The 23,397-nt window shown below is 35.8% G+C and overlaps 2 protein-coding genes across 5 annotated transcripts in view; both read right to left on the bottom strand.

Annotated features, from left to right (window-relative positions):
- LOC135684486 (uncharacterized) overlaps positions 1-11,352 on the bottom strand; it is a 56,332-nt gene extending 44,980 nt beyond the window's left edge. The window contains exons 1-9 of one of the 4 annotated variants that reach the window (XM_065200067.2): positions 11,235-11,352; positions 10,184-10,261; positions 10,019-10,061; positions 9,128-9,252; positions 4,006-4,049; positions 3,552-3,633; positions 2,495-2,575; positions 1,174-1,238; positions 535-608 (exon numbers count right to left, since the gene is read on the bottom strand). In XM_065200067.2, coding sequence (XP_065056139.2) covers positions 535-608; positions 1,174-1,238; positions 2,495-2,575; positions 3,552-3,633; positions 4,006-4,049; positions 9,128-9,252; positions 10,019-10,061; positions 10,184-10,186 — 517 coding nt within the window. In that variant the 5' untranslated portion in view covers positions 10,187-10,261; positions 11,235-11,352. Of the gene's footprint in view, positions 1-534; positions 609-1,173; positions 1,239-2,494; positions 2,576-3,551; positions 3,634-4,005; positions 4,050-9,127; positions 9,253-10,018; positions 10,062-10,183; positions 10,262-10,946; positions 11,208-11,234 lie in introns of those variants that run through there. The other 3 variants (XM_065200069.2, XM_089114939.1, XM_065200068.2) reach the window with 3 other exon arrangements.
- Positions 11,353-15,698: 4,346 nt separating this feature from the next.
- On the bottom strand, positions 15,699-23,171 carry LOC135684584 (cilia- and flagella-associated protein 45). The gene is made up of 12 exons (XM_065200210.2): positions 23,029-23,171; positions 22,635-22,736; positions 21,594-21,766; positions 21,203-21,269; positions 20,288-20,449; positions 19,558-19,908; positions 19,102-19,209; positions 18,591-18,674; positions 18,133-18,246; positions 17,518-17,597; positions 16,866-16,979; positions 15,699-16,281 (listed from the first exon to the last, which is right to left on the bottom strand). Exons 1-12 carry the CDS (start codon positions 23,137-23,139, stop codon positions 15,972-15,974), a joined length of 1,776 nt encoding a protein of 591 aa, XP_065056282.1. The 5' UTR covers positions 23,140-23,171; the 3' UTR covers positions 15,699-15,971.
- Positions 23,172-23,397: the final 226 nt, after the last annotated feature.

Genomic DNA, 23,397 nt, shown 5'->3' with positions numbered 1-23,397 from the left:
AGCTTTAATTTTTAAAGACAAAAAGGAAAGCATTCACACAGACTTTAAATCAGATTGCCAAGCAAGTTTGTAAAAAAAATTTCTTACTTTTTCATGATTCAAATAAATCTAAACAATTCCTTGTTTTTTTCCGAGCATTCCCTAACATTTTCTCAAACGCGTTACACTCATTTCCAGTCTGAATAAAGAATACAAACACGATTGAAGTACATATTATTCCCAAAATAGGCAACTCTAATAAAAATGTCCCGAAGTATTTTTCCTTGGTGCTTACCTTAAATATTACCCACCCTCATTTTATCCGAAATGCTTCAAAAGAAATATTTTAATAATTTTTTTATTTAAGAGCCATAAAAAGGACTGTTCCACATCTTTTTCCATTTCTACCCAGTTTTTATACGACTGAGAAAAATACTCAAACATTACCCAAACTTTCAAACTTTCTCAAAAAGAAAATGATATTGTAAACTAAAATTCCCTTTCATATTGAATGATGAAGATCAGTCTTTCTATGCTTCATTGATATTAACGAACCTTTCATGGAAGAAATGAGTAAGGTAGTGTCTCTAAAATTCCTGTCTATAATTCTGGAATCAACCATATTTGATCTGTTGACAAAAATTCGATGAAATTTATGTCTTGATAAAATAAAGCGGCTTACAATAAATCTTGGAAAACATTGTAATGGTCTTATTTTTCAGAACATTGGCAGAGCCCAGTCGTTGTTCCATCTAGCAGTTCTAAAATCCGTCAAAATGAAAATGAAAAAAACCGCTATTGTGTAGATAGGAGGATCTCGTTTTTACCCTTGGACTCCATTGGTAATATTCTTAACAGGAAAGTAGCACTTATTGGGCAACCTTTTAAGTCATGTGCTCGTGCTTCTTATTGGCCTATTTCGATCCACAAACAGGCAAAAATGTTTCCTAGCTTAGGACTTTCAAAAATTATTCTTAGAGGCTTTTTAACGTGGAGAAAGTCAGACGAAAACTTTATGAAAAGTATGCTCCAAATGTTTTTCAATGGAATTTTTATGGAACATTCTCAATGCCTCTAGCTTTCGTCAAAAATTGATACAATCGGTGAAGTTTAACAATCATATGGGAACTTCTTTTTCATTCGAAGTGCCCAGTAGAAAATGAATAGCTTTAAATTATATTTAATTACTCTCACCTGAAATGCTTAAACCAGTCTTGTTGGCCGATTCCCTTTAGAGTCGTTGTTGCAGATGGCACAGCCTGGATAGAAAAATGTTTGTCTAAATACTTTTAACACACAAGCAGTTTAAGTCAATTTTAGATGCCACCCTTCCCTTCAAACAATGTTGGACATGCATCACTGCCATCCTAGCTTCTTAAATACATATTACGTTAGGACCTGTTTACATGAAGTGGGCTAGCCCACTTGAAAGGGCTAGTTTCCGCAGGTGAGATCGTATTCGTGAGTGTTTACATGAGGACGCGATTTATCCCACGTAGGTGGCTCTACGCAGGGGCATTTACTTTCAGTGAGCGGGCTTGCCTACCTGATTGCGCTTACATGGATAATTTGCATCCCACCTGACGCGGATCGATCTCACCAGAGCGGGCTGGCCCACTCTCCATGTAAACGCAAAAACAGAGAACAAAGGAATGGATCCCACTTGAGTTCACCAGCCCACTTCATGTAAACAGGATCTTAGAATGGTGCATTTTTTTATGGAGAATAGCCCAACATTGTTTGCAAGGGGAGATGAATACTGTTAATGTAAATGACAAAAATGCTGTTGGTGTTCCAAGAATTTTGGTAGGCATAACATTCTAAGCTAAAGCAAGGGGAGCGAGACAAAACCTCGCCATTTTGGAATGAAAATCTAAGTAAAGACATCCTCTGTGTTGGACCAGAAATGAACTGCGTTTTAAAAACTGTTCAGGGCAGATAAATAGACCTTCCCTAGAGCCTCTATGTTCGAAATTCTTTCTACGTCACTGCACTTGAATTCTATCTCTTAAAGATGACAGCCCCCGAGAAATTAGTGTCATAATATTTTCCTGCTTTGCTTTGATTTTTTTGCAAAATTTCATTTTGGCATCTCGTTTGACCATTTGTTGATCAGCAAATTGAAAACGTCATTCTTCAACAGCCTTGAAACTATTCGTGTATCGTAGAAATATGTTAATTGAGCCTTCGGGTATAAGCATTTTAAAAATCAGATCTAACGATTCAGGGCTTCAGCCCATTCCACTTTAACTTCACACCACCCCTATTCCTTGTAGACCTTTCACATGAGAAAAATTATCTAGACTGGCCGCTTCTTTAATTCAGAACAATATCATTAGTTGAAATCAAAACGCTATATATGGCAAGCTGAGTAGTTGCTTCCAAGGTAATCGGGCAAATAGTTGTCGCATATTTTCTTTCTGTCACTTACCATTTTTGTTATTTTTTTGCCAGGTATATCATTAAAGAGCCCCGATACAAAGGGTGCTAGTATGTCTCAATAGAAGCTTCATACCAGAGTTCCTTTGTATTCTTTTCTTATTCCTTCCATCGACTTTATCATACCGTCTAGATGTTTCTTCCCTTCAAACTTTGACTAGAAGAACGCATTTACATATGAGAAAAGTGAATATTGTGAAGAAATAATAACATACTGGGAAATTTGACACTAAAGTCTAGCTTTCATGACACAACTGCACTGCGAGACTTCCCTTTCTTTATGATTTGGTGTCTAGGTCTAATAACTGGCATTTCAGGGCCTGTGTCAAGGGAGGCCCTACATCTTTCTTGCTAAAGGAAATTAAGATTAGCCTAAACTTTCACATAAATTCCACAAGTAGAACAGTTTCAACGAAAATGTTACCATGACTGGGGTTACATGGGTATTTTCTTCACATTGCTAGGCTCCCCATTTCAAAATGGATGCGAAATGGGTGTAGACTTTTGTTGAGTAATCTAACGAATCTCGATTCAGGGTACAGTTCTCGAATCTCGAAGTTATTAGCGCTTTCGATGTAGCTAAACGTAACCCTGGTATACTGCTTTCGGACAGCCTAAAAGGATTTCTTCTATATTGTTTGAAAAATTTTGATTCACCAGGAAAGCAAATCTTTAGTACATCTTAGAAATGACTTGAGAGCAAAAATATGGCACAATATACTCGAGAACTTTCTGTCTGGCACTCCTCTAGCCTAGGTATAAAACATTTGGTATTGACCTGAATAGGTTAATGGAAATTTACATCCAGGTGTAAGTAAATTGAGATTAGAATAACACCTGATAATTGATTCTTTTTTTACCAATCACTGACCAGCAGTCACTCGCAATGTTGAAGGATCCAGGTGAGAAAAAGACCTGGTTCCGTCTACCTACACCTATCAGGACTTTTGTTTAGATACAAAAAAAACCTGAAATCTTTCTTGCCCAGAGATTTTGAAATTTTTAGTACACTCCATTTTCTTGAACAAACTACTTCCTCTAAAGTCTTAATTCTACAGGCACAGACAAGATTAAAGGCCTAAAAAATAAAATAACAAACAAATTATGCAAAAGAAGAATACAAAAAAACTCACTAGGCTTTCTTGCAGAACAGTAACTGCTTCTTCAAAAAGATCAATCCTTCGATAAATTTCATCACGAAGAACTTGGGTGCTGCTAAAATAAATATATATATAAAGAAAATGAAAACATTCAAAATTGACTGCATGAATTTTACAGTATTGTTTGCTTTACAAAAATGGAAAAAGGATCCATGAACAGGGGTGGTTGTAGAAGACGGAAAATTAGGCATTTTTAATGAACCAAGAGCCACCCTTACTTTCATCATGAAATGAGTGACAACAACGATAAAGTTCCTATCATAAACATGGATCATGGCCAAAGCAAGGAACCAATATTCATTCCAGGATTATTGTAGCCCACATTTTATTTTTTTTATTTTAAAACTATTACTTCTCATCTCATGCAGCTTTAGTTTGATGTGATCGAACAAACAGAGAAAATGGAGCTAGGATTTGTGCTGATTACCTGTCAGAATTAAGAATTGCAATATCTTTTGCCCAGCGTAGACACTAAAAATAAAACAATCATAATGACTTGATGGACATTGTTACCAAAGATGGATAAAACGGCCAAACATCAAATTCATGTGATTCAGTTAAATCCAACAAAGCCCTTAAGCAAAGGGAAAGTCCCTTTTCCTTCACATAATTTTCCTTCAATTAAGAATTGCAATATATTTTGCTCAGCGTAGACACTAAAAATAAAATAATCATAATGACTTGATGGACATTGTTACCAAAGATGGATAAAACGGCCAAACATCAAATTCATGTGATTCAGTTAAATCCAACAAAGCTCTTAAGCAAAGGGAAAGTCCCTTTTCCTTCACAGCTTTCAACAAAGGTGGATATTTGAAACTAACAACAAAGAGAGGGTAATGGTCCTGTGACACAAACAAGTAATATTTAACTTTAAGGAAAATAAAGAGCAATACAACAGGGTTACACAAACACCAGTTAAAAACACTGTGGAATGATGATGCATGGTGAAAGATGCATGGGGACTTTTTTGCTTGAATTCAGTGATGCTCAGAACACTGTCGAGACATTGAAAAGATCTCCAGCATTAGATTATAATAAATTCGTATTTGCCCTAGTGTCCGAGCTAAAAGCTCAGTTAACATAAAAGGTATGTCTACTAGGCTTGTGTTATCCACCACATACATAATCACTTCATATAAACTGTGAGACACAAGATTTAGAAGTCATTCAATGTGAAAATGTAATATAGAACTTATTGTATCTGATCATACGCAAGGGCCGAGAGAAAATAGACTCACATGAATAACTTCTTAACCCTGTGTCTCCATATATAGTTGGCCATTATCAAATTTGATACCGAGCACCACTGTAATGTGCTCTTTACAATCAACTTATCTACTGACAATGATCTCATAACAGTCCAAACATCCTTTTTGATGCAACCAAGTGAGCCAAAGCAAAGCACTTTCAAATCCACCTCCCAACCTAACGACTGCAGCAGACTGCACAGCGGCTGATACCGTTTCTCTTTGGTGTTCAGTGCTTGCTCAAAATACAGATCGTAGCAGACAGTCACCTCTAAGATAATGCATTTATGTGACTGATTGTCAATGATAATGATGTCAGGTTTACGATGCGTAATACGCTGTAATTCATCACTATATTCCGTTATTATTGATTCTGCAAGTTTGTTTGCATGAAACTGGAAACCACTTATACTTCCTGAGATCACCTCAAATATTTTGTCAGCAATTCGATTGTGACGTCGACTATAAAAGTTGTGAAACTCTCTACATCCATTCATCAGATGTGCGACACTTTCCGTGTGCTGATGGCAAAAGGGGCAAGAAGGGTCATTATCACGATTCCATACATGCTTTGTGAAGTTTGTTGGAAGTAGACTCAACCGTGCTTTTATTGCAAACTTCACCAGTAAATCACTTACTTTCCAGTTGTAAAAAATTGAATGGGAGGATTTCAACTGAACATCAGTCATGCAGAGAAAGGGGCCTTGAACTGACAATTGCTTTGCTTTTTGCAAATCTCGATTAACTGTCTGTTTGAATAGCAACTTCTGAAGTGGAGCACCTTCATCAAAAAATTCACCATTAATAATTACTCCAGCCTTTCCTTGCCTGAACTCAATGGAAACATCTAGCTTTCTAGCATATCTCAGAAGATCTGGCCAATCTGATTGACACCCAAATTTGGTACGACTATTCAGGTAGCCGTCTTCACTAATCTCAAACCCAAGGAAGTTCATATCATTATCTGTTGAAGCAACTTTCCGTTTTTCCATATCCAAATTAAGGGATTGACGTGCAATGTTCTTGAACTGTAATTGGGGATGATTCAACATCTTAATGAGAAATGCAACCCTTGTTGACCTATACACATCTGACACACGCTTAACTCCAATCCCTCCGTGCTCGCGTGGTAAGAAGATGATGAGCTGTGTTGTTGTTTCATACAAATCGTACATATTTCGAACTGCCTTCACCAAGGACTTTTCCATGAGTTCCAACTGCTCCTCTGTAAACCTTGTATTGTAAAAATGGTGGAGAATCTTCGCGAGAGCCAAGTTATTTAAAGCACTAGCCTTTATAGCAAGGGGCAATTTGCAGCTTGTTATTTTTTCCAATAAATCTTTATAACTTTCTATAACTTCATACACTTGCACAGCATCTTCGCCGGAAAGTGAGAGAGACTTTCCAAGATACTTATAGGACTTGTCACGGGGATAAACTTCGATGACATTTCCTTGAATTGACACAGTTGGCTTTTTATCTGCCTTGCCTTTGTACCAGTTATTCCCAGACCTCCTTGCATACATAACTGCACATTTACTGGGTTTCACTTCTAAACCTGCTATCTTCATGGCAACTTGTCCGATATCAAACATCTCATTTATAATCGTTACGTCATAACTGACAACAACAACATCATCCGCAAAAGCTTGCAATGGACATGGATTAATCCTTCTTTCATCTTCGATACCCTGCCTGATAACAGCCTCTCTTACCACAGGCTTGCATACTCTGTCAATCACCAATATGAATAAAAGTGCACTCAAAGGGTCACCTGTCTTTGTTCCTCTGATTATATTGAACTCTTTACTCAATTCAAACCCACAAATCACAGAAAACGAAGAGTAACGGTATAGATCTTCGACCAAGCAACAATAAATCAAAGGAATGTCAAATTCCCGGAGAGTTTCAAAAAGGAAACTATGCTCAATGCTCCCAAACGCATCCGCAAAATCCACAAAAACTGCACAAAACTTTGTACTTAAGTGTCTGAAATCATCCATTGCGGCTTTCAAACTAAAAATCAATTCCTGTCTGTCACGATCGGGCAGGAAGGCACGCTGCCAAAAAGCAATCTCATTGGATATGTGTGGGGTGATTCGTTTACAGATTGCTTTCGAAAACACCTTGTAACAAGTGGGTAAAAGAGATACATCCCTAAGCGTTGACAAATCATTGATACTAAAATTCTTCTTGGGGATTCGCTGAACAATTGACTTTTTCCATGATGTTGGTATTCGCAAATTTACAAGCACAACGTTCAAGATATTCACAAAAACATACCCATTTTCGCTAAACATTTCCTTCATGTCCTCGTAAGTAACCCCATCGGCACCACAACTCTTCCCACTGGGGCAGCCCTTCACAGTAGATTCAATCTCATCATAGCTGAAAAAATGACCATAATTCACAGATGCCAATGCCTCCTCACGATCAAAGAATTGAGGTACAACACCTTCAAAGCCATTAGAATCAGCACATTTGCTCGACTGAGCGTAATAATCCTCATTCCGTTGCACTGAAATTATAGCATTCTCGATGTTAGGCCAATAGCCGTTGTTCCTTATTACAGCTATCGCCTTCTTCCTTCGCTGTAACCACAAACAGGTCAGCTTTTCCTTTGATACTTCGTCGCTATTGTTATTCCCTCTTCTTTTTGACGAAAAGAATGGTATGATTGTATTGTTAATGTATTTCAATTGTTTACTTATGTACTCAATTCTATCCACAGCGTTATTTATGCAATAATTGTCATCCCTTGGGAACAGTCGCAAACCACGGCAAACAAATTTCAAAAAGTTCACGCTCCACTGCGACCCATTCACCCTCTTGGCCAAGAACTTGTTGTTTTGGTAAAATATCCCCGATAATATCTTTGCAACTTTAATCCAGTCACCAATAATTCCACGACAAATAAAGTCTCCGTGGTTCGTCCTTTTCGAAGCAAAAAGCGCTCTGAATTTTCGTTCCCTGTCCTGAAAAGCTCCCCACTCGTCTCCATTCAATAACCTGATATCATCATAGATTTCCTCGCAATCAAAATTTGAGTCGAACTTGGTTCCAACAAAAAATATCTTTCCTCCTCTTATGGCTGATTTAATTGCTCTTTTTAGCTTGACAATCATGAATATTAACTTGATGTAGTGAATAACAGCATTAACGACGGCAGTTACGACGGATTACGTGGAATTTTTAAACTTCAGACAGACGCACCATTAGGCCCGACTGCCCTCCATCGACACCACCACAATAATGATTATAATGATTATAATAATAACAATAATAATAATAATAATAATAATAATAAGACAAATATTTACAGAGGATGCCCTCAGTCACTCAAGGGTGCTTTTCATGAGGGTCCTCTATTTAACTAATTTTATCAATTTACTAAAAAATTACAAAATTAAAAAAGTTCATCATATTAAGAGTGGATTAAAATCAGTTCACATTGTCCAAAACCTTTATTTGAAAATATTAAAAGTTCCTGCCAACTTAATGTTTGATTATCATAACATTACCAACCAATAAAATTATCATAACATTCAAAAGGCTTGGACAATGTAACAGTGAAAGTATTATATTTCAATTGACTGACAGTCAATGCCATCTGCACCAATGTGCTTGGATTGTTTTCGTAATATCCAAGGTCATAAAATTTCACTCATAATCTAATCAGTTTGTGTAGATGTACAAAATTCTACTAGCTTGGTTAAAAATGGTTTCTTCACTGATTATTTCGTTAAACAATGTTTCCATGCTCAAACTAAAACATAATCTGGATATTACTTTGTACTTATGGCTGCTGTGTGCAAAAAAAATTTCTGAAATCAAAATGGAAGAAATTCTGCACCTAGTGCCCAAGAAGGTGCTAATTGCTTAAAGAAATTTCAACTCAATAAACTGATATAGACAAGTGAATTTAGTATGAAAACCTTTTTTGATCCAAACTAGAATAAAAGAAGTTTATTATTCAGCAGATTGTTGCTGAAGCCTATCTACAATGTCTGAGACTGGCATTCAACAGACATAAATCACTTCTTTCTACATGTATTGTCAACAACTGCCTTGTCATTCTTCTATTTTTGTTTTATGTGGATGCAAAATAAATGTTGACTATTCAAAGAAGGCTTTTAATTGGAATCTTCTGAGTTGCTGGTTTAATTCTAGATACCAAGGTAAAATTTCCAAGCCATATCACATTGGCAAGCAAGTGGCTTCTTTTATAAGTATGTTTAAAATTGATAACACATCATATGCATTGAGAAATATAATTAAGATGCTTTTGACAGAACTCACAAACTTATCTCTGTAGCTTCCACAAAACAAAAATGGTGACAAGAGATCTACTTTGATTGTCTCAAAATGTGACTTCCTCTCCCTCACGCTAAGCTTCCACCAGAAAGATATAAGACTTTCTGAAACTTAAAAAGGAAGACAAATCAGAGAGGAGGAAAAAAGGACTATATATAAATGAAACATACTACCAAATTATTACACTTTAGGCTAAAATACATACATATATTTAATTTAATTGCAAGTTTAGACCTTCTTATCTTGGATGATCAAAGATATGTTTGTTCACTTCCATTTCATTATTTCAATATTTAAAGGTAATGTGTCCAGCTAAAGCAAGCGACTCTGCGGGGGTTTTTAGAAACATGTGGTTTTTCATGTCATCGCCCCAGCCATTGCCGTTGTTTTGTTTATCGATACTGCTGCGAGGTTAGCTTTTCATGTGAGCAGTTTTGCATTGCATCGCAAGAATACTAACCAATCGCAAACTGTTATTTTGATGGGTGGCTTGACAAATTGGGTATATGCAGGCCTTTTATATGGACACATTACCTTTATGTACATGCCTGTTGATAATTGGCCATTCTTCAAATTATACACAAAATTTATATAAAAAGGCAACTGTGGTCTTCACTGCTTTGCACAAAATTTTATTGACAAAGGCACATTGGAGACCCATAGCTTCTAGCTTATAATAACATAATGATTCAAAAATGTAAAATTTTTATACAACAAATGCAGTTCTGGCTATATCGGACAATTTTGTTATGACAGCACATAAAACATGTATTAAGTTCATCAATGTAAAATACGCATTACATGATTACGTATCTTCATTGATCTATGCTCACTACACATGTAATGCAAAATAACTGTGAAATTTTGAAGACATACCCTCTTTAGAAGCATTTGCTTCCTTTTTATTTTTTGGCTTCATCTAGAAAATAAATTCTTTTATATAAACAAACATGAATAATACAATCTGTAATGTAATGTCCCTGGAAAAATCCGTAAATCTGGGTGCAATGAATGGCATGGAATTGAAAGAATTCAACTCACCATTTCCCCAAAATTGCTTTTCCTAATCCATCCAGGACAACTTTGTGCGCAATGTGTTCAACCCAATTATGCCAAAATCTATATCAGAGTAATATAAGAAAATATTGAAAATTTCAAAGGCATTTTCTCAATATTTTGAACACTTTAGCAGGGTGCATGCATTGTGATCAAAATAGGCCCTCAGGAAGTTGAAGTGTGGTTATTGCAAAATGAAAAGAGACAAATATGAGTTTCGGATTATCTTTTATAAAGATGAGTTTAAAGTGGAATTTATTTCCAAGGCTTTGTCGTTTATAAAAAAGCAAGGTTGGGGATGTTATCAGATAGCATTTTTCGGAGCCACGAAAACGCTTAATCTATAAGTATACCAAAAAAAGTTGAAAGTGGAAGTTAATTTTAAAGTTTCTATATTCAGCAAAACATGATATCAGGTCTTATAACCGTTCTGAATATACAGTCACCGCTCCACTATTGCGAGTAGTATATATTCAAAATACTTATAAAATACTTTCATTTTGCATATAAAAGAAACGCCTACAACATGCCACGTGCTAGGACGAACCTCAAGGTTCCAACACGACCCCCACGCACCGAAAGCCCCCCTTCAGTTAATATTCAGACATCAAAACTTTAATGCATAACAGTTTAAGTAAACAGCGTTTCACGCACACGGTAAGCAACGAAATTTTGAACCATGTTTTCAACAACACATCACTATTACGGACACGAAAACTTGTCTTGTGTAAAATAAAATTATGTTTACCACAACAAAGTATATGCATTATCGTAGTGACAGCTTTCTCTGATGTATTTTTCTGTATTAAAGCAACATCAAATCCTAGACATGATGGTAAATATTCCAGGTGACAGTACCCGCAGAGCGAGCCCAACTTGTCATGTAGCAAGACATGTGGAAGATAAACAGAGAACGAAAAGTAGGCCATCGCTAACTAAACCATGTTGTTTTTCGTGCGTTTTGAGGCTTATTGTAGTAGAACATTATCAGCCCTGAAGCAAATACAAAACTTGATAAACCTTAAAATATTCTTACTTCGTAATATATCCAATTATTTACGGTCCACCTTCAGCTGTCTCTCGTTCAAGATGGTTCACCGCGATAGAGCAGAGAGCAAGCGCACGCGTGCATGTAGCTGTTTTGGGTATTGTTTTCCTACCCCTGCGGTGGCTTCCCACTTCTGTTGGCAATGTCCGCCCTCCGAATACGCCCCCCCCCCCCATCCACTCCCCAAAATTTAAGGCTTTCAGAACCTTGATGCTACTTCATTCTTAGAAAATAAATATTTGCTCATTTTTCGGTGCGATTTTACTTTCAATCAATTAAAGTGCCACTGAATTGAAAAAAATGAAATTTTTTTTATTGTTGATTCTGGTAGACTAATCATCGCTGATTTCGAAAAAAAGTTTAGTTTTTTAATTTGGAGCCCACAAATAGGGGTTTCTGGGGTTCTTTTGCGAGTAGGTCGTGCGAAAAGAGGCTGGGGCGAGTGACGCATTCAGATTTATATAGTCATTTCAGCCATAGTGAGGGCTGTAAGAAGATAAAATGTTACAAATTGTGTAAAACATGATACAAGCATGAAACCTGATAGAGATAGGCAGTTTGATAGGCTGAAAAAGATGGGGTGTGAATAGACGCTGACAAATATTCCCTTGTGCTATTTATAGAGTGGGGTACTAGGTTCCAAACCTCTAAGCAGTAATTGACATAATTTAGCCATTAGATCGCAAAACTAGCATGGAACGTGGTAGTAATAGGCAGTTTGATACGCTGAAAAAGATAAAATATGAATTGACCCTGAAAAATCCCCCTTGTGCTATTTATAGAGTGGGGTACTAGGTTCCAAACCTCTAAGCAGTAATTGACATAATTTAGCCATTAGATCGCGATACCAGCATGGAACTTGGTAGTAAAAGGCAGTTTGATACGCCGAAAAAGATAGGATATGAATTGACCCTGAAAAATCCCCCTTGTGCTATTTATAGACTGGGGTACCAGGTCCTAGACCTCTAAGCAGTAATTGACATAATTTAGCCATTAGATCGCGATACCATTTTGGAACTTGGTAGTAAAAGGCAGATTGATACGCCAAAAAAGATAGGAAGCGAATAGACGCTGAAAAATACCACTTATGCTATTTATAGACTGGGGTACCAGGTCCAAGACCTCTAAGGAGTGATTGTCATAATTTAACTTTTAGATCGCGACATCAGCATGGAACTTTGTAGAGATGAGCAGTTTGATACGCTGAAAAGGATAGGATGCGAATAGACGCCGAAAAATTTCCCTTGTGCTATTTATAGACTGGGATACTAGATTCCAAACCTCTTAGCAGTAATTGTCACAATTTAACCATTAGATTGTGATACCAGCATGAAACTTGATAGAGATAGGCAGTTTGATACGCCAAAAAGATGGGGTATGAATAGAAGCTTAAAAATATCCCACCGTGCTACTTATGGACTTTTAATCAATTCCATTTAAAATGAACTTCTTTACTTTTTGAGGTCCCCTGACCACGAGGTTCTGGGGCAACTTATCCCATCTTGACGGCCCTGGCAATAACTGATGCTTTGACAGTGGCAACGCAAGTTGGAAAGTGGGAAAAGCGCCGAAAAATGTGCAATTTGTGTGGTTCTATAATAGATCAACTTTTTCCCTTGATCAGTTTGCTCACTTTTATTCATAATTTGTAAAGCTGTTCGTAAAAGCATTCTTATTTGACACGCTCAATAATTCACAAAGGGTAAATGATCGGCATGAAGTCTTGGTAAAAACTGCACGCAAAAAGTTTGCTTATTTCATATGGGTTCGAAATTTTCACAAGAAAATACCTTGCACATGTCTTGTAGTTAGATAGCTAGTGATATTTAGAGCACAAGTATCGCACTATTTCCATCCACTTCACGTTTTTTTGGTTTTTTATCGCACTCGAAATACAGTCTTCAGTACTGAAGCCCGCATCACTTCCGCGACTTATAAACGTTAATGCGTCACACATTCCTGAAATTCCTCACAGACCGCGCACAAATTTTCGCACAAAAAGTCTTGAAAATCGCAACTTTGAAGCGTTGTAGCTTCAAAACACTTCACAATTCCGAAAAGCGAACTTCAGAATCGGATTCAGGAGCACCGACTTGACTTAGAACATCAATAAAAAAAATTTTGATTTTTTCAGTTCAGTGGCACTTTAACTAAGACATTAATAAATCACTGACTGGATTTAATCTTCAAACTAAAACAATTACAATACACAGGTTTTAGAATTAAAAAGTGTTACACAATCTACTAATTTTACTGAATGAACATGATTTCGCTGCGAAAATCAAACAAATAACACAGTTACGATTTTTATGGTTTTCGCGTGTGATTATGACATCTACGATAAAGTTGAGTGAAATGTTAAGGGAAATGTTTAGTCGTTTTGCCAGGGCTTTAGAGAGTGTTAGGAGATATTATGCTAAGCTAAAATTATTAGATATGTATAGAGGGGAGAAGAAAGGCCCTAATCTAACTGTTTTGTGTACAACTTTAGATTCATTAGTTATCTCTTTGGAGTTTGGTTTTTGTGTTTAGAGCGTTATCAATATTCTTCACAAATATAAAGTTTCATTTCTTTGCATCTCGTAATGTTTTGGGTGTGTTACTTTTTCGAACCCGATTTGCTATGGGAGTTTATCTTTATGATTAGGTTAAGAGGGTGCTTGAGAAAGATTTTGTTGGCACGAAGTATAATCGGGATTAGAGAGAAATTGAGTTCAACGTAGGCTATATTACTGCATGTTTGGAAAGCCCTATTTACACCAGCTTCAGCCTGGCATTTCTTTTCCTTGCATAGTTTCCACCTCGCGTGTTTCTTATTCTTTTGCTTATTTTTGCAATCAAATTTCCTGTGCACGGTACTGTGCCGGACATAACATGTGCTTGAAAAAGTAACTAAAGCCCCTGCCCGGGATATTGCACTTGTACTTGTAGTTTTATTCTCAGCAGGGGAAATCGGGAAATGGATTTGATATGACAGTGCCAACTTCGGTAAGCTTGTTATTGTAACTGTTGTTTCCTTGCTATTTTGCTTATCGTTTTTTGTTGCTCCAGGCACCTCTGTTGCTCAAATAAAAATGCAATAAATTACCAATAAATCACCAGTCAAACCATTTTTTACTCGATTTTAGCCCCCCCCCCACTTTTTAGACCCCTCCCCCACTTTTCTCAACGCTCCGCGGTGCCTGTGCTCCGCTGCTACCACTTTTCTCAACGCTCCGCAGTGCCTGTACTCGGTTGCTATCCTTTTATTTTTCAATTCTTGTTGGCATTTTATTAATTGAGTGTTGTTGAATCTCAGTCTGCCTTTTTTCTTATTTCGTTCTTACTTTTTGGGCAAACCTCAGGCTGATGTTTCTTAAATGGGTTGTCCTCAGTTAAATGGATTGTCGCGAGGTTTTCAGCCCATTTTCTTTTAGAAATAGGCATCCAAATCAAATTGTATAATGTGCTAACAATGCTTTTCAAGCGACAACAATTCATTTCTGTTTGAGCTCCTCCGCAATCAAAAACGGCAATTTTCTATAAGACAGACACCTCGTTAAGACGGACAGATTTACAAAGTCCCGAAGGTGTCCGCTTTAGAGAGAGTTAACTGTAGCATGGAATCGAGGATGAATTTTTATGAAAGTAAAAATTCAAGAACAAGGAATAGAAGGTCACGAAACAATACAGTTCCACTCCAAACGCTTTGTTTCATCAGCCAACTGTTAATGTGACATTTGCCCTTTAAGATATGCCGTGAAACGTGGCTTTATAATCAATATTTATTCTTAATGTTTAAAAACATTTTATCAGGCTGTGCATGCAATCTTGAAAAATTGATTTATAGAAGAGGTATATTGTTAACACTATAATTTCTTAACAAAAAAATGGTCTAGGGCATACTTTGGACACAGATTATTTCAATGACATCTAGCCTCACAATAAATGGACAATGGGAATATCAACATATGTACTTAGCTTAATTGCTGCTTAGCTCATATTTTGATGATTGTAGAGAAAATCTTATAATCATTATGTTGCATCTTGAAATTTGTTTAGAGTTTAGAAATATGCTTTCTAAAACATTGTGAGCCTTTATATACTTCAGAAAACTCAGTTTTTTGAGTTTGAAGTAGACTGTACAAGGGGTAAAAAAGCTTGGTAATATTCTTCGGTAAGTTCCACATTTCATACACATTTATTGTTTCATTAATTCAATTTTTATAGATCAGAATAGTTTCAACAAAAATTAAAAATTGTACTTTTTCAACTAACTTTTCTATGATCCAAAAAACTTATTGTTTTAACTTGCATTGTTTAAATTTTGAGTTTTTTCATGCAAAATCCTGCGAATCATCAATCACATTGTTTTTCTTTCGAATTCATTAAAAAAGACCCTGATTAGAAAGTGATTCATACCAAGCCCTATTTTCGCAAAGGAGATGAAACAGGGTACAAAAAAACAAAGCATTTCAAACTTCATATTATACAGATTCTAAAGCTTATTTCGATGGAAGTAAAAATTTTATTGCATACGAAGTTCCCAACAAGTCCTTCAAATAAAGACGACTTGTTATTAACAAAATCCGATGTACTCTTTAAACAGCCTTATTAACTGCACCAGAAGACATATTACGAAATGCAACAATTCTTAATACTGAGAGTTGTATGACCAACATTAATGAATAATTTACAACATATTTGCTACAGCAGCTACTTACAAAGTTTGAGTCTTGGTCACATTCATAACATATTAGCTAAAGAAGGCGCCGGTGCCTCGATTCGCCTGGAAACCTCGTTTACATATTTATCGTGCACCCCTGCATCTTTCAGTTCTCGTAACTTTCGCTGCTTGATTGCGTCCAACTTTTGGCGGCGCTCTTTCGCCTCGATATCAAGTTTTACGCCTTCCTCGAAAAATGCATTGCGGTTCTGAATACGCTCCTTTTCTTTCTCGCGCATCTGCGTTCTAATGTCCTCAGCGTAATTCTTTCTTCTGTGTTGAAAGTGATTCTCAAGCTCCTCCTCTTTGGCTGCCTGACCCCTCTGCGCACTATAAAACACAATATATACCATAAGAATCTTGGAAGGCAACTAGGGTATGATATCTTATCGTATTCACTTGGATATGTATCATTTTAGCTAGATCTCAAAGTGGAGGAAGCCTTATTTCTGTCTATGAGCTGTTTGTTTATGCGATAGGACCATAAAACAGTATTGCAATAGTTTCCAAGAGCCTACTCTATGGACGTCTTTTTCCGGTTGGATTTCTCGCTTACATGAAATTCTAGCTGTTTGCTACAAGAAATTTCTTAAAAGACTAACTGGGAATTTGGCAAAGATAGATTATACCACCTCAACTGCAGGAGCAAAAATGTCTGCTTCTTGAAAAAAGGATAACTGTTTTACACCTTTGAAAGGTGGGATGTAAAAAACTAATCCAATATACTTACTTTTGACTGCTTAATAAAAAATGACTGCTTAATAAACTATTAACAATCTCGAACTATAAATAATCCCGAATGAAGCAGAATGTGTCTCTGTTTCTCAATTTCTGTGTCACTATCCAGAATGTGCTACTCTATGTTCAAACTTTATTATAGAAGAACAACTCGAGTCATTACTGTGACCACGTACCTTAAAACTCGTTCAAATTCAGCTCGGTCCCTGGCAGCTTGGACGGCTAAGAAATGCTCCTTATCATAAACTTGTTCTTGACGGGCCATTTTCAGCATTTCTTCAGTGCTTGCTCTAGAATAAACATCCATTGAAATATAATATCGCATATTATCTAAAGCATTACATAACAGAAATGACAAATGAACTGGCAGTGACTTTTACAAGATGTATTATCTGGGATAATATTAACCTACATTCACCATAGAAGTAGACGAGAAATGTTACTTTGATCAATTTTGTCTCAAAAACTTTGTTCTTTTATCTATAATAACAGACAGGGCTAAGATCGTAATTCAAATTATTGCTGCATTATTTTTTAAGGTCTGTACGTTAAAGCCCCTGAAGGGAATTCAAATTCATATTCAATCTTAAACACAATGCCATTTGAGTTCAACTCAGTGACAGTGCCAGGAGTGGAGGACGCTTATATTTTTTCCCAAATATGATGCACCTAACACCAGTTAGAAAATAAATGAGTCGGGATGGGTTACGTTCTTTTATATGGCTAAATTCTGGTATTTCTGTACTAAAAAGGCCTAATCTGAAAGGGTTTCTCGTGGACTGCTGACACCGCCATGGATTCTTTAACAAAACATGGAACAGGACTTACTTTTTTGCAGCTTCTTCGGCCTCTTTCTTTCTCCACTCTCTTTCTAATCGTTCTTGGTTTCTTTTCGCTCTAAGTGCATCCTTGAAAAAAGACAATTTAAAATGAAGAATGTGACCTCTCTGTCATGGTTGTTCAAATTAGCTCTAAAAGCATTAGAGAAAACACTTAAAATATAAAAACACATTGTAATATCAAACAAATATAAGAGAAACTAATAAAGTCAAAAAAAAAACATGGAAATCGGGGTTTAGTTTTATTCTGATAAGTAATGATAATTTTATTGAACATTTGTATCAGCCATTGATCGATATTGATTGCAGGTTTTCATTTACTGTATTCTTACAATATTGCCAATAACGAAATGACAGCTAATTTGATTAGTACCGGAGTGCAAAACTATTACACTTGGGGAGAAAACAGAGAAATCGGTACAACTGGATAATGACCTTTTTCGTCTAGAACTTTTTCGTATTTCAATAGTATTGGTGGCGTTTACAGCTGAATTTAAATACTTTAGGCAACCAAATCATTTATACAAAAGAAATGCAAGGAAGGAAATGGAGATCAACACTTGAGTTTTATTAAGGAAGGCAAGCAAAAGGTAAGGAAATCTACCTTCTCCGCTTGCTTGTCGATGGCTCGTTCTTGTTGAGCTCTTAGTCTTGCTATCTCCTTCTCTTTTTCAATTCTTTGACGTTCCTTCTCTTTTTCGTAAGCCTCTTCTCTTGCCTTAAAAAAGCAAATACAATTTGCATAAAAGATACATAGACTACAAAAAATATGTAAAGAATATATAGATATGACTGAAATCTATTGCATTGCTTACGCCAGTTGCTTACTGAAATCTAATGTCATGCTATATAAGTAAAAATGTTTCAACCTGTTTTTACGTTGCTATGGTCCCTATGTTAAACATATGTGACGGCGGGCAGGGTTTTACAGACGTCAGAAAAAACTATAGCAATTATTTCCTCTCCTCCCCTCATTTCCATTATCTAGGCAGCATCCCAAAACAAGCAAAAAAACTGCCGGAGACTAAAATTTCTTTATATCAAATCTTTGTGCATACTTACAGCCTTTTCCTTAAGATAATCCATTACTTTCACTTCCTCCATCATTTCCTGTGCTTTTCTCGTCTCTTTGATTGCCTTGATTTCCTAATAAAATCATTTATTGTTACGAAATGAAAAGTGAATTCGTTAAATAATATCCCCATCGTATAAGATCTTAAAAGTCATATAGTCTTGAAGATTTTGATCTTATAACAAATTTGACTCGTTGGCAGCTTTACCATGAATCGATAACGGCAAAAGCCTGGCCCTGAAACGGTCTCATTTAAAAAACCTATTACATGTGCATTTATACCACATTTTGGCAGCAGAATAGTCTTCTTTCACCTAGGTAATGGCAATAAAAATATGGGTGAATCAGGCCTCAAAGATTTTCAATAGCTCAAGAAAGCATACATATTGATACAAGCTATTCAAAAATGGTCAGACAAAAGAGAGAATAGCAATTATTTACAAGATAAAAAATAGTTGCAAGAAATACAAGCGATTATAAGTAGCAGTCAAATGTTCAAACCTTATTCGCTTTAGCAACATCCTTCATCACATTGTGTTGCATTTCCCTCTTTTTTATGAGATTTTCCATATCCTCTGTTTGCAGTTTGTCCAAGTACTCCAACATGGCCTGTGTTTAAAAAACAGTAAATGTTGGGAGATACTCTCTTTCTTGTCAATATCCTCAATTGAAAATCAGTATGCTCATTTTTAAAGTTTGCCATCATTCATATCAGTAAAATTAATAAGGTAGTAGTTTAACATAACAACCTGCATTTTTTAAGCTAGATAAACATGCATTAAATGTTACAATGCAGATGTGCCATAGAGGGGTGTTCAGTCCCACTTTAAAATTGGAAGAAATCCAAATAGGGATCACTCGCCCTTTAAAAGAGCATGTTAAGTTAGACAAATTCTGTGCCAACACCTTTGCTTCAATGCTTATATTTGAAAAAACTACATGAGACAACAAACTTACAGCAGTCTCAAGATCCTTCTTGTTTTGCTCAAGAAGCCTTGACATTTCGTTTTCTTCAATCTGTTTTTTCAAGACACCTGCTCCCCTTAAACGTTCTTCTTTCTTTTTATGTTCTCTCTCTTCATACTCTTTTAGTGCTTTCAATCTGTCATTCTCCATCATTTCATCAAGTCTCTTTTCTTCATCCAGGAGTTCTTTCTTAATATCAACTTTTTCTATCAATTGTGCATCTCTTATTGCATGACATTTTGCATTCAATATCAATTCATTCAGCTTTTTGATTTCATCTTCCTCTTCTTCCATTTGCTCTTGGGCTTTTTCAAGCAAATACTGACTCTGCTCTTTGGCTTCCTGGAAAAGCATAGAACAGTTCTAAAAAATGTTTATGAAGTTCTTGACATAAAGAAGCAAGTTTGAAATCAGGATCTGGGAAAAAGACTTTGAGATAGCTGAACAAATATTAAAAAATTTAGGGAGCCTAGAAGTGGAGGAGGAGGTCCAGCTTATCTTCTACCCATTAATGCAAAGAAAGTACTTATAACAGACTATTTAACTATTTTTGTTTTTCGCTTTTTGCTCATTGAAAACTTTTTAGCAGTCCTAGTCAATAAAATGTTTTAAATCAGTAAAAATTCAAAACCCAAAAATATCACAACCAAATTGACTCCAAGCAGCACTAGCTAAAAAAAGTAGAGCCATAAATCACATATATCATATAAAGAGGCTCAACCTGCTCAATCTCTGACAATTTCTCATTTTGTTTCCTTTGTCTTTCCATTTGTTGCATGAAATTTTTCCTTTCTTCACCTGCATCTAAGAGTCTCTGCTTCTGTTGATTATACATTCGAATCTGCTCTTCTCTTTCTGCAGCTGTCAGCACTTTTGAAGCATTCTAGAATTGAATAAACTTCTCTTACTGATTGCTGATTTAAAACGTGAAATTCGATTATTCCTGTGTGTCTTGTACAAATTTTGGCAATATAATCTTTGTTATGTGATTATATGATTTTGAAACTGTATTATTGATCAAAAGTTTGTCATGGGCATTTTTTTGGTAAATTAGAGTTCCCTGTTGGTAAAATGACATGACATGACATGACATGACATGAAATGACATGACATTGTCCTTATAGAGAAAGGGGCTTGCCCTACAGATTTTTATTTTGTCACATCCAATAGCCTAGTGGCTGGCTCTGCCACTGCACAAGGCAAATCAAAGCTGAAGTAAAAAGTCTTTACCAGCTGTACCCAAAGAAAAAATTATTTAATATCAAATAGACAAACAATCCTACTTAGTATTTTTAATTAAATATACTGTATATAGTTATGATAGGATGCAAGATGCACAAAATTTGCTTCAACCCTGCTGTTTGATTGAAGGACATTTCTCCATTATATTGCATAAAACAGATGATCACATCATCAGCAAACTTTGGTTTTGTTTTTTTCCAAACTATAACTATCCAAGGTGACAATTATTCAATATTACAAAATAAATCACAAAAGTAATAATTTATTTTGTAATTTCATGGTCAACCTTTATCAACCTTGAAGGTAATTTTAGCCATGATAACTTTAACATAGTTTTTATTGCATTATAACATTAAATCCTAATCTACTGATTTCATTTGAATGTAAAAAGTACCTTTATCCTGTTATATTCCATTGGGTTGAGAATTATTGATCTTCCAGAAGGATCTGAGTCTGGAACTCTAAGACATAAATTATACATCCATCAAGAATGAAATGATGCTACTCCCAAATGGCATGGCAATCATAAATACTTCATTACTTTTTAACTTTGTCACAATTTCACAGAAATGTTGCTAACAAGATGAAAATAATTTTTATACACTTAGAGAGTTTATTGTACTTATGACAATTGATGGGAAATCCTATTCCATATAGCACACAATAGCACCAAATATTTAAATACAATTTGAAAAAGCCTGTGTCTTTCATACTTAAAGGCAAATCAACAACAAAATTAAGCCGTCATATATCTTAAAAGTCAGAATTAAAAATTAAGCATTTACTTTAACTTCCTTATCATATCCTTTGTGATTACTTCAATAACTTCTCCCTTCTTTGCTCTTCTAGATGGCCGTCCAGTTGCGCTATTTGATCTGCCAGTCAAAAAATCAAGTTGTAGTCCTTTTTCCTCTGGGGCTGATCGTACTCTCCTTCCATTTCCAAAAAGAGCTTCATCCTTCATAAAACAAAACAAAGAAACCTTATGCAGCAACAGACACATTTAAGACAGGACTCTAAAATAAAATCAAAAGATGCCAACACATGTGCTAAAAAGGCTACCTGCTTTACTGATAAATATGCAAAATGAAAATGAAGTGAAAAATGAACAGGGTTGTAAATATTTAGCTTTGTGGGAAACATTTCAGACATTTCTAACATCATGTTTTACCCAAGCTATCTTTTTATTGACAAAAAACTCATGTTTTCAAAAACATGCTTAAGATAATGTAACAAACCGCATTTGCCAGCTATAAGGAGATCATAAACAGGAAAGTAGGTAATATTTTCAAAAGGGGAAGAGGGTAGCAAATAGTCAGCAATTGAATATTTAATATTCAAAAAATTGAATACTTAAAAATCAGACATCTCTTTGTTTAAAGAGCAATTAAACATCTTTCGATGATGTCAGTATGCGACAGATCCTACCCTTATTCTTGTAATCTTTCTCTCAATGTTACTGAGAGCCATATACACAATTCTCATTTTTACTAACTAGATATGCAAATACAAAACACTGTGATGCAACTTTAAAGAGCAAGTGTGGTTGAAGAGGGTAGCAAATGGTGTAATCATTGGAGCTTTAAGGCTTGCAAGAACTTTAGACCTGATTTTCTGGCTCATTTACTGTAAAATTATATCATTCTTGACAAAAACAATTTGTTCACTTATTTAAATCTCACAGTTGGCAACTGTGATAAAAAGGTATTTGTCACAGACTTGGGTAAGAAGTCGGATCCAGGGGGACGTTAAAAATAATAATCTGTTATATTGACCAAATAAACAGATTTTTGTATGATGTTATAAGAGCTAAATTGCAGTCTTACCACAGATGAGTTTCTGCTGACAACATTATATTTCGGGTTGTATCTGCGTCTAGATCCACTCGAGCTAGCAGTATCTCCAGATGCGACTGAACTTGCAGATGGCTGTATAACAAAACAAGTTTCATTAGAGTATGAATCACATTGAAAATAGAGCTATATTTTTAAAGCTTTCTCCAGAAAGATTACCGTTGAAGTACCTTAAAAAAAGCATGCTAGATTTGCGAAGTTTGGATGCAGGTAGGACAAAATTTAGGCCACTGACTGAGTACCCTTGTCAGCACCACGATTTACAAACCTATCTATCTTCCAAGACTAAATAAAAGGTTTATTTTGTTACCAATGGCTGAAAGTACAATTCAGAACACATTAAACTAAACTTATCAGAATACTATACCATATTTCTTGTCGTTGTGCGGGTCTTCACAAGAACTAAACAAAATGTTTTCCTCCGTTCAGCTTTGATTCCACTTTGAGGTTTTGCTGATATTTCTCTTGTAGTTGCCATGACACCACTTGGTGGTGTCCAGACCCCGGATGAGGGAGGGGAAGTAAGGAGATTGCTTTGGGCTGTAAACTGTGAACCTCAATAGGTTGTAATGTAAGTAAATTTGGATGACTCAGAATTAGAGAAAATGATCTTTTGGGGAAAAGTTGGAAGCGCATTTTCGCGGGAATTGAGTTTCTCTATGATTCAGAAAACAAATAGTCTTAGCAAGGAAGGGGCTCTGGTGGAAGTTGACATGTATTAGCTCTACTACTCCTT

Source organism: Rhopilema esculentum, chromosome 21 (assembly GCF_057945365.1).
Source record: "Rhopilema esculentum isolate cy_ngs chromosome 21, ASM5794536v1, whole genome shotgun sequence".
In the NCBI taxonomy this organism is placed as follows: domain Eukaryota; kingdom Metazoa; phylum Cnidaria; class Scyphozoa; order Rhizostomeae; family Rhizostomatidae; genus Rhopilema; species Rhopilema esculentum.
This window is presented reverse-complemented; position numbering and strand designations above follow the sequence as displayed.

What these genes read in the sequence shown, in the direction of transcription:
- LOC135684584 (XM_065200210.2), bottom strand. Translation starts at nt 23,139, where the DNA reads ATGGCAACTACAAGAGAAATATCAGCAAAACCTCAAAGTGGAATCAAA. An exon ending in AGAAGGATCTTGAGACTGCT is followed by an intron (nt 19,210 to 19,557) that starts GTAAGTTTGTTG and finishes TTTTAAACACAG; the next exon opens with GCCATGTTGGAGTACTTGGA. An exon ending in GCCGAAGAAGCTGCAAAAAA is followed by an intron (nt 16,980 to 17,517) that starts GTAAGTCCTGTT and finishes TGTTTATTCTAG; the next exon opens with AGCAAGCACTGAAGAAATGC.